The sequence below is a fragment of the Colobus angolensis genome, unplaced genomic scaffold, assembly GCF_000951035.1.
Source record: "Colobus angolensis palliatus isolate OR3802 unplaced genomic scaffold, Cang.pa_1.0 Scaffold295, whole genome shotgun sequence".
Classification (NCBI taxonomy): Eukaryota; Metazoa; Chordata; class Mammalia; order Primates; family Cercopithecidae; genus Colobus; species Colobus angolensis.
The window spans coordinates 902,980-914,070 of record NW_012116210.1 but is presented as its reverse complement, the minus strand read 5'-3'; the positions used below and the strand labels follow the sequence as shown (position 1 = coordinate 914,070).

Sequence of the window (11,091 nt, the reverse complement as noted above, 5' to 3'; positions counted from 1 at the left end):
TGTCTTCCACCATACCTTGAGAGAGTTTTCATCTTTGGGTAAAAAAATCCACATTAACTTGATAGGAAAAAATAGGAAGCTAACTTGGCTTCCTATTTTTATAGATTATCTCTAGAGACCCAAGGACCTGGATGTGATTGCTATCCCAGCTGCTAGCAATTCAGAGAAGACGAAAGACTTTTCCCAATGCTTCTGATCCTCTGCAGTGTGTTTTCATAGAGTGACCTAATAAACTTTTCCTGCTGTGCACTGGCATTGGTGGCTTTGGCTGCCTTCCACACCTACTGGAGAATTTTGTGCTCCAGAAAATACCCATTCAGCAAGTAATTAGTTTGCACTCATATATGGAAGGCATGGTGGAAAAACTAGTGGGTGACATGGAGATCAGTGAGAAGTGATTCCGGCCCTCAAGTGGGGATAACAGACACATCTCTCATAACCACAAGTAAAAAGCAAGCCATAGCACAAGAGGTGTACCAATAAAGTGTGAGGAGGGTGACTAGATTAGTCCCAGGAGCATAACTAGTAAGACTCAAGGTTTCAGAAAAATGAAAACCTACACTGAGTAAATGGTGCTCCCTGGAGTTGTGCAGGGCATAGCTTGTGTGGCTGCCATTGGGTGGTCTGCTAAATTACAGGGTTAGCCATTTCAGGGGCAGCTGGTGAACATTTTCATCGGGTGAACCATTTCCAAGTTCACTCTCAGCAGAGAAATTTGCCAAACGATGTAGCATGCTAAGGAACACGTGGGCCATCTCTAGAAACACTCCTGTCGGGAAATCCCTGTGCCATCTGCTGATGGCATCATTTCCATCGTTTACTGTTGCCATTTTAAGGGGCTCCCTTGCCAGCAGGGCCCAGCCTGTCATGTGAGGGTTTATTGGTGTATGTGGCAGTGGGGACAGAGGGAGGACTTAGAATTGAGTCCAAAGGAGTCACTTCTCTGGTTCCCCCTGCCTTGACAGAGTGTGGAGAACTTTCACTGCAAAGACCGGACTTAACTGGTGGTGTGCAGAGCTCAAGTTTCCAAATCCTTTGCAGGATTAGAGTGGGTCTGATATGTTTGCTATGTTCTCAGGTTCCGTATTGGTCCCCATTCAACCAGACAGTGGCATAGGGTGGAGGGACAGAAACATGTGGGAGCCTCAAGACAATAAAGTAAGGAGTTGTCTTTGGCACCCCCTGCCCTTCCTGTCCCTCCTCACCCTGCCAATCAGGGCTCAAGGCCTATAGCACCCAGGGCTGCCATGTCTCTCCCACCCCCTCATTTCCATCCCTGTACCAGATGGTACATTTCCATCCCTGTACCAGAGCATAGGCTCTGGCCCTTAAACTTCTGGCCTAGAGTGGGCAATGTTGTCTCCCTGTTGGTTTCCCTCCCCGACACCTCTTCTGTCCATGGCTAGCTTGACTCAGTTTTATCGTCCTGGAGTTTTGCTCGGCTAGCACCAGCTCCTGTGCACAGACTTTTAAGAGCTCTCTGTTGCCTCGTTCAAGCCTCATAGGTCCTCCTTGGTATGACTACAGATGTCTGTGTCCCTAGACTCTAGACAAACTGGACTACATTCTTACCCCATGTAGCCTGGTGTTTTTGACCCTGTCTTGACTCATCCTGCTCCAGTGTCTTGGCACCTCCATCCCTGCCTCTCAAATGTTACCAACCTTTAGGGGCTCTGCTCAAAGGGCAGCACCACCTCCGCTATGGTCTGCCCCTTTTTCTTTGAGTGTGTTTTGGCAAATATGAATGATTCCTTTGCATGCACATATTCTTATTTTACATGAATAGTACTGTGTCTCCTATCTCATGCTGTTTTTTGTTTTTTTCCTCATTAAGCACTTAGATTCGTGAGATCCATCCATTTTGCTAAGTGTACCTCTAATCCATTGCCTCTAACTGCTTTCCCAAACTCTCTAACATTTTTCCTGTGCACTACCACAGTGATGGACATGCAGGTTGCTTCCAGGTACTCCCTACAGGTCACATTGCAATGAGCAAGAGTAACAACACTCCAGCATCTTCACCCCACTTTTAGAGTTCTTCTCATGGGCCAGGCACCATTCTTGGCCTTTCGGTTCCCTTCAATAACCCTATGAGGAACTGTTATTTCCTCTATTTTACAAATAAGGAAATAAAGGCACACTAATAGAGGGTTCGTAGCCATGTACAAGTCCCCATATGAACCTGTGCGAGGTAAGTCTAGGGATTGCATTGTGGGCGGTGGGGGAATTCACAGGGTATTTGTACCCTTACTTTAACTAAGTAGAATTATTCATATTAGTGCACAAGAGTTTCTGTATACCACTCCCCAAGTCAGCACAAAAACAGACACACTGAACACAGTGGCTTTGGGAGAGTGTGGGAAATGGGAATGGGTAAAGAAGTAAAAAGGGATAAGTGAATATAAAAACCAAGAGGCACCCTGCAAGGGGCAGTGATCAGAAAGTACCATGGACCAAGGACTGTGACGAACTCAACTGTTACTTGAGGTTTCCCCACTGAACCCTGAGCTGCCCCAACCTGAGGCCTTCTCTCTGCCTCCTATCCCGGCACAGGGTGTGCTTGCTCCTGCTCTTTATCCCCTGTCCCTTGCCAGCATTCTCACAGAACACTTATCCCTGGCCCCCTGCCACTGTGATGTGGGTGCTTGTCTTATCTTCTGCCTTCTCTCAGGAGCTCCCCAAGGGCAGGGACTCTCTTAGCTACCACAGAATCCTCAGAGATCACAACTGTACACAGTAGGTGCTCAAAATGACCCTGGCTGAATGAAAAATGAGTGAATGGATGACTTGAGACATATGTTGTGTTTGTTGAAGTGAAAACTATGTGGAGCAGTCCCTTGCACACACACACAGAGGCATGCCCACATGCACACACGTGCACACACTCATGCCTGCATAAACAGGAGAATTACTAGGGAGTAAAATGTGATATTTTAGAAAGAGAAAAAGATTTTAGAATCAGAAATAAAATCTAGGCTCTGGCATGGGTTAATTGTGCAAACTTCTGAAAGTCTTTTAACCTTGTTGTGTGCCATTTTTCCTCATCTATAAAGTGGAGATCATGCTGTTTCGCAGGGTTTTAGTGAAGAATAAGACACATAACCTGGTGAAGATGCCTGGGTTCAAAGTACCCTGTAAATATCACTTCTTCCCTTTCTTCAGGGCTTCCATTCTTGTCTCAGAGGAGGATGGATGTTTTTGGTGGTCTCCTTTTGTCTGTCTGTGGATACGTAGATGGACGTCACACGCAGACACACATGTGTACACACTGTTCTTGAAAAGCCCACTAATACCTGCCCCCTTCCATGATTTGTCCACAGAACAGCATGTTTTTCAGCTGAGAGCTCACATGTACCAAGCCCGGAGCCTCATCGCGGCTGACAGCAATGGACTTTCAGACCCTTTTGCCAAAGTCACGTTCCTTTCTCACTGCCAGACAACAAAGGTAACTGGGGTAACCAAGACAGCCTGCTTCTTTCCTGCAGCCTGCAACTGACCCACAGAAGAGCCCAGGAAAGAAACAACGGGGACATGTTGCAAATACCTGCATCTCTGGGTGTGTAGATGTTTCATACTGAAAAGGGAATATGTGCCCACAGGGACTTACGTGGGGAAGGTCTATTGTTTCACTGTGATTCATTATCCTAGGTCAAAGAATGCAAGTCCCTGAGGTGAAGGAAGGCTGGGAGAAAAAGAGGAGTGAGGAGGAGAAGGCTGAAGTGCCAGACACAAGGCCAAGTGCAGTGGGGAAGGAGCAAATGAGGAAACAGCACAGATCAACCTGCCTGAGGTTTATGATCTAATCATGGAGGGTCTCAGTGGGGAGAAACATTTGCCAGTTTTGTGGTCAAGATGCTCTAGACTTTGCACTCACCAGCTGGGGAGCTTTGCATGCTTTTAACATCTCGATGCTTCACAGTCCCCCTCTTCTGGAAAATACTACCGCATAATGGATGTTGTGAATATTAAGGGAGATGGGTTGTCTTAATCCATTTAGCATGCTTAGAATACCTGAAACTAGGTAATTTCTAAAGAAAAGGAATTTATTTTTTACAGTTATGGAGGCTGGAGGTTCAAGGTTGAGGAGCTGTGTCTGGTGAGGGCCTTCTTGCTGGTGGGACCCTGCAGGTTCCGAGGCAGCGCTGGGCATCACGTGGTGAGGGGGCGGAGCATGCTAATATGCTCGCTCAGGCCTCTCTTCCTCTTCTTCTGAAGCCACCAGTTCCCCTCCCATGACAACCTATTGATCCATAGATTAATCCATTTGTGAAGGCAACTCCTTCATGACCCAAACATCTCTTAAAATCCCCACCTCTCAATACCGTGACATGAGGGATTAAATTTCAACATGAGTTTTGGAAAAGACAAATATGCAAACCATAGTATGAGTCTGTGCCTGTTTCCTCTGTCTTTCTCCCTTTCCTATACAACAAGTACTAAAATGAGAAAAGGATTCCTAATCAGCAAAAATCCAGGAGGATGCTTTCCTCATTAGATTCTATTCTCTAAAAATTTATTCTGTTCTCTGATGTGCAGTTTGAAGAGAGGGAAGCTCAGTAAAGAATTGCCCATCTCAGGGAGTTAAGCACCACGGGTTAGACACAGAGTGCCATAAGGTTACTTTCTAGCTCATCTCCTCTCTGCCTGCATGTCTTTGGGCAAGTAACACAACTCACTAAACCTCAGGTTTGTCATCTTAAAATGGGACTGTCATGAAGAAGCAGATAGTTAAGTTTATAAAATGATTGATAAATGCTGGCCATGACATTGGCTGATGTTGAGAGGGCTAACATTGGTCTCCAGGGCAAAGCCCATGACCTGGATGATAGAGTAGATTGCATTTTGATTTATGACTCGCACAATGACAGCGTGATGTGAACCAGCCTCACATTCATTGAACTGCCTGTCAGGTGCTGGCTTTTTTGCCAGATCACATGTTGGGCTCTGGAGGATGAGAGGAGCCAGACTCTGCTCCAGTGTAATATGCAATCCAGGCATGGATGCAGGCCTCATGACACATGAGTCACTGCACTATGATAAGCCCCAGGGTACAGGGCTGTACAGAGTCCTACAAGAGCCAAGTAGAGAAAGGGTTAGTTCTACCTGGGAGAGAAGTCAGGAGAAACCTCAGCAGGAAGATGACTTCATTCTCATTCAGTGACCGAGCATAAAAATGATAACAGACTACTTTCTCTCTCCTAAGAGTTAGTATGGAGCATGGTGATGATGAGTATAGACTCTGGAGCTGCACTACCTGGGTCAAAATCCACGCTCTTCCATTTATCAGTTGTGTGACTTTAAACAAACCTCTCCTTGTGCCTCAATTTCTTTATCTGTGAAATAGGGGTGATAACCTTGTACATTCCTTCCAGAGGATAAAACACCCAGGACAGTACCTTGCTTAAAACTAAGGCTTCTATGTGACTGCTTGTTGTTACTGTCATTGAGGTTTCCTTCCAACAGCAAGGGAGTTCTCATAGGATGGACCCCCGGAGCCCTCCTCCTCCTCCACCTGCCACAACACTGTGGAGTTCCAGGGCCCTGAGTGGAGTACAGGATTTGGATGAAATCCTTGGTCTGCTGTGTAATTATCCTTGTATTTTGTATCTCCATACAGCATCTTCATTTGATTTTGATCCATATCTCAAAGGAACAGATGACTTTTGTTTATCAAATAATTATTTGAAAGGGAAAATAGGTTCTGTTGAGTTCTGGACTTTGTTTCCATAATTTTAAGCCAAGTACCTCATTTTTGTTAATAATAATAGCTGCTATTTACTAAAAGCTCCCCACGTGCTGGGCGCAGTGCTAAGCATTTTTTATGCATTGTTTGCTACCTCTCACTGCAGCCCAAAGCTGGATGTTAGTAGTGTCTTCATTCTACAGATGAGGAAGGTAAGGCTTGGAAACGATATAGCTAGAAGATGGTGGAGCCAAGATGGAAACTCAGGTCACTTTGCTTAACCAAAGTCACTTTGCTTAACCACTCCACTTCCATTTTGGTAAGAAAGAAACCAATTTCCCTCTCCTGTTTCACTTCTGCGCTAACACAGAGGGACTTGTCTGCAGGTGACATGCCCCCTTTATGTATTTTTAATGACGAGGAAAGCTGAACCTGAGCCCCTGCAGTCATAGCCAAGTGCCACTGTTCAGCTGGTAGCACTCACCTGACCACAGGGGGCTCAGGGGGAAAAAGCCTCTGAGGGCTGCTCCTGAAAACCAATGCTTTATAAAGTGACTTAATGGAATGAAATATTTCAAAGAGGGGAAGGAATCCAGTCATTCCCAACATCACTGGGGACATGGGACATAGAAATCTTGCGACTGAAATACAAAGGGAAAGAGAGAAAGCTCCCGCAGAGAAAGGCTTCTGGGATGAAAGAGGGAAATGGACTAAGTGGCTAAGAGGGAGCATTAGAGGAGAAGGGGAGGAAATCTTAGAGGGTAGAGCATAGAACCTTCTATTTCCAACAACCAGATTGGGGCTTAGCCCTGAGGACATGGATGGTCTCTTATCCCAGTGCATCAAGGCTGCCATGTGGCAGGCGTTCAGTAAATGTTTACTCATTTATAAAAGAATATGGGCTGGGATCAGGTAGGATGGATAGCAAGCAATTATTGAGCACCCAATGTGTGCCAAGCACTTACTATTCTTGGACAGTGGTCATAACTCCGGAGGGTGAGTGCTAACCCCATTTACATGAGGAAAACTAAGGTTTGGAGGGTTAATCTCCAACGTGCCCAAGTCCAACATCGGGTAGGTAATGAAACTAGAATTTCAGTCCAGAGTTATCTGATTCTGAAGCTATGCTCTGTCCATGATAGCTGGCTCCCTCATCAAAATGTTAGCTAAGTGCTACCATAACTTCCAGATAATGTCATTTAATTCAGTTCTAATGCATAACTCTTTAAGAAAGCCCTTAAGAAATGAGAGCACCTTGGCAGAGAAGTAGGATAATGTATTTTTGTTTGGGTGAACCTTTTAGTACCTCCTGAAGGTGGTCATGCTGTCCTTTTACTCATGGGAGCAACTCCAGGGACAGGTCAATACACGCTCATTCATGCAAATAGCTATTGAGCATCTGCTATGCACAGAGTGCTGTGTTAGTGTCTAATGCTGTGCCTGGCATGTTGTAGGTCCTGAATCCTATATTTATATGACGAATGAGTGAATGAACAAATTCTGGCCTCTGGAATCTTATCAAGTGGTATTTACAGCCCAGTGTCAAAGAAGATACCAAAATATTTGTATAGGAAAGATGCTGTGAAGATCATAAATTGCTTTGGTATCACGCTGTCAAGTGCATGCTACAAGACAGATCACATTTCTATTTTGAAAAGCAACATAAAAACACATGATTCTTTGTGATGTCACTGACACAGGGTAACTTTGCATTGCAGCTTCTTAACTCCTGTTATTAGTTGGTTGAAGCCATTCATTTCCTATTGGAAAAGTTAGATTTTCTCTGAAATGTATAAAATCTTGTTGTGTCTCAGACATAAAATACTATAAAAGTGAAAAAGTAAGAAGAGAAAGAAATTGTGAATATGCACAATATTTTATGACCCACATAAAGAAGAGCAATAAAAATATTCCTTTGTGACCCCAGTGCAAATGACTTAATGCTGTGACTAGAAATCACTCAATGTAAAATGTTGAGATGACAGTTTGCTGTGAGTTTTGGAGTTCAGGCCAGGTCTCTCTCCAGACTTTCCTCCTAGATTGAACAGTGACAGACAGAGGCACAGTTCAGAAACTTCCCCTGGACCCAGTGGCTGCTGTGATACATTCACCTATGAAATCACTCATTTGCCTGGAAGAGAAAGAAATGTGGTTTTGAACTCTTTCCAGGACTAGTCTCCTGCATTAATGGAGCAGCTTCTGCCCAGATGCAGAGTTCACTTGCCCTGCAAACAACTCCAGTCTTCGGCTGTGTGAAAGTGGCAGGTTTCCAAACATCCAATTAGAGAAGAAAATGCAAGACCAAATATGCCCTCCATTCTGAGGGCACCACTTAAATGGCCTAGGAGGGGGCTGTGAGTCACTTCTAGGCAAAATGGTCATGGTCTGAGGGCAATTATGCAGATTATTATCCTCTGTATCCTTTGACTTCTCCATCTATATAATGGGTACAGTCTACTATCAGTGTAAGAAAGATGTCATGCAAAATGGTGAGGGTGGTTTTGAAAACCTTGATCTATTTAATTCAGTCAATAACCACAAAACAGTAGAATTCCACATAAGGAATATCAGGTCAAATACCCAACTTTAAGATACCTGATGACAAAATTTTATTTGCTCCTAAGTCAAGAATCACTGAATCTCTCCAATCCTCAGTGTTCTCATTCATAAAATGGAGATAATATTAGCATCTACGTGATCAGAGTGGATGAGGTTAGCAGCCTGCCTGGGCTTTGCTGCCAGACGGTCCAGGTGGAGTCTCAGTTCTGCCACTTGCTGGCTCTGGACAAGTGAGCCTCAGTTTCCTGAACTGGAAAATGTGTGTAAATAACTGAACTTACCTCCCAGAATTACTGTGAGGGTTGAATGAGACAGTGCATGTGAAATTCAGTGCCCAGCACACTATAAATGCTCAAAAAAGTAGCTAGTGTTTTCACTGGCACTACTCTGAGAACTGAGCTGAAAATACGGACTCAAAGAGGGTGTTAAACATTGTAGAGGCTCTGCTCATGAAACTTAAGAATATAAGCTCCTCTGCAGTCGGGAGTCTTTGTGTTCCCCAGCATTGCTTAGTGCATAGTAGCTGCTCAGTTTACATAGTCACTTGAATATTGAATGAATGAGCAATCACAATCATGATGTGTTCTCTTTCCCCTGTATGAGTGTTTGACGAATGAGCCTTAGAGCCCCTACAACTCAATTGAATTAACTTTTGCTTTACTTTGCTCCCTCCTTCCAGATAATCTCCCAGACCCTCTCTCCTACCTGGAACCAGATGCTGCTGTTCAATGATTTGGTGCTGCATGGAGACGTGAATGAGCTGGCAGACTCCCCGCCTTTAGTGGTGGTGGAGCTGTATGACAGCGACGCCGTGGTGAGTATCCCCCTGGGCCAGCGTTGACCACACCTCATAAAATGCCACATTGAACTAACTCACTTTATTTTAAAGTAAATAAAGTCCTGATGCTGTTTGTGGTGAGAACACTAGATGTACCTCGAGGCAAACCTGACCTCTGAAAACAGTTCACAGAACCAAAAAGACTGGTGATGATAATTTGCTTTACTAAAAGAGTTTTTTCACTGATTTCCATTTAAATGGCAATTAAAATTGGATCTGGTTTGCAGAACATCAGTCTACACTCTTCTTCAGGAATGTGATACTTGTATAAAGCAACCTGCAACTGTACCCAGCCTCCAGCTAATTCCAGGTCCTATTGCTGTTTGATAAAAATGTTCATGCCTTTTGGAAACAGGAGGTTTTTACTGATCTCACCTGGCTGAAAAGAAATGGATGGGTATTTTCTTAGCCTTTCTAACTGTGTTTCTTTCTCTCTCGCTTGTTGCTTCTACGCCCTATACAACACATCCATCTCTATCCCTTTTCTTTTATGATGTGGACCAAACCTCTTGTTCTCCCAAGACGTTTGTGTGCTGAACCCTTGGATAGAGTCAAAAGCTTACTGGAGGAATTTTTTTTAACTTACACAAATACTCTCTTCTTAAATTAGGAAGTCTAAAATGAAAGGAAAGGATTTGTTTCTTTATTTAATGTCTTTACCTCCTCATGAGGTTGCAGGAGCACAAATATATTAAGTAAAACAGTAGTTCCAGGAAGCCTTCCTAAAGCTTCCCCACCTCCTTGCAGTACTCCTGACAGACCCTGTCTTTAGGCCAAGGTCAGCAGGGAATCAAGAAGTGAGCATCACAGAAGGGGAGCAGAGACCTTAGAGACCATGACATTCCCATCTTGCTTCCTACAGGAGGAAACAGACAAAGAAAGCGCAAATACCTTATTTAATGTCACAGCTGGTTGGAGGCTGAACCAGGTCCCCTGTGCCAACTTTCGCCTGTACAGGTGGTGGAGGCTAGTGTAGCAGTCTCTCCCCTATACAACCACATTCTAGTCCTCCAAGCCACTCCCTCCCTCTGGGCCCCATTCCCCTATCTATAAGTTGGGGATAGATGTGTATATTTATGGAAGAAGATTTCTACTATTTAGCATGTAGTATAGATGTTCTGTAGGGAAGACCACAAAATAACTACCTTTTCAACTTTGTTCCTAACAACATGCTTTCAATTGTTAGTGCTTATTTTCTATGCAGAAAACAATAACAGCAGTAGAGTGTCTTTGAATGCTCTACTAGGAAAAATCAGATGACAGCAAGCATTCCAAAGGATCTGCAGGGCAGGGCACCGTTGGGAGCACAGCTTTGGAACCAGGCAGCCTTCAGTTTGAGTTCTCACATCTGCTACTTTCTAGCTCTATGCCCTTGGGTCAGCAGCTCAACCTCTGAGAGCCTCATGCCTAAAAAAGAGTTAAACATAATACCTTTGCATAGGATCATGAGGACTAAAGGAATGTTGTATAGACTTTGCATGGTGACTGGCATACAAGTGCCGATACATAGTAATGATGAAGATGATCGATATGTTTAAGAGATGGGGGAGTCCTGCCCTATTTTTCTTGGTAGTAAAAAGGGATATTAAAATATTTTGTATGTATGTATGTAGGCCATAGTCCTGTTACACTAACCTGCTGGGCTGGCTGTGTTTCCCTTGGCTGCCCCATTGCTTTCCATTTCCCTTCCAGATCTCCACTCAGCAATGGCTTTTCCTGGCTGAACCCTAAGCCAAGCCCTTTACAGAGAAATTCAGCCACATTATTGACTCTAAAGGGAAAAAGAAATGTGGGAGAGAAAGGGATATGAAAATATGCTCTTTGCTCCCAGAGAAATGCATGTAGACATGCAAAACCTTTTGTTCACCCTTGTGCGCTGCTAAACAGGGCCCAAAATACGGTGATGCTCAGATTAATGGAATCAGAATCTGCTGGAACCATGCTTCCAGTCTAGAACCTTACCTCATTTCCCAGTGGCTTGTGTCCTCATAAGAGTCTGCTGGTGCCCGGG

General features: G+C 44.3%; 1 protein-coding gene across 1 annotated transcript in view; it reads left to right on the top strand.

The window, feature by feature from the left end:
* FER1L6 (fer-1-like family member 6) overlaps nucleotides 1-11,091 on the top strand; it is a 212,734-nt gene that overhangs the window by 127,104 nt on the left and 74,539 nt on the right. Inside the window, exons 21-22 of the mRNA XM_011949292.1 lie at nucleotides 3,321-3,445; nucleotides 8,922-9,056. Coding sequence (XP_011804682.1) covers nucleotides 3,321-3,445; nucleotides 8,922-9,056 — 260 coding nt within the window. The remainder of the gene's footprint in view (nucleotides 1-3,320; nucleotides 3,446-8,921; nucleotides 9,057-11,091) is intronic.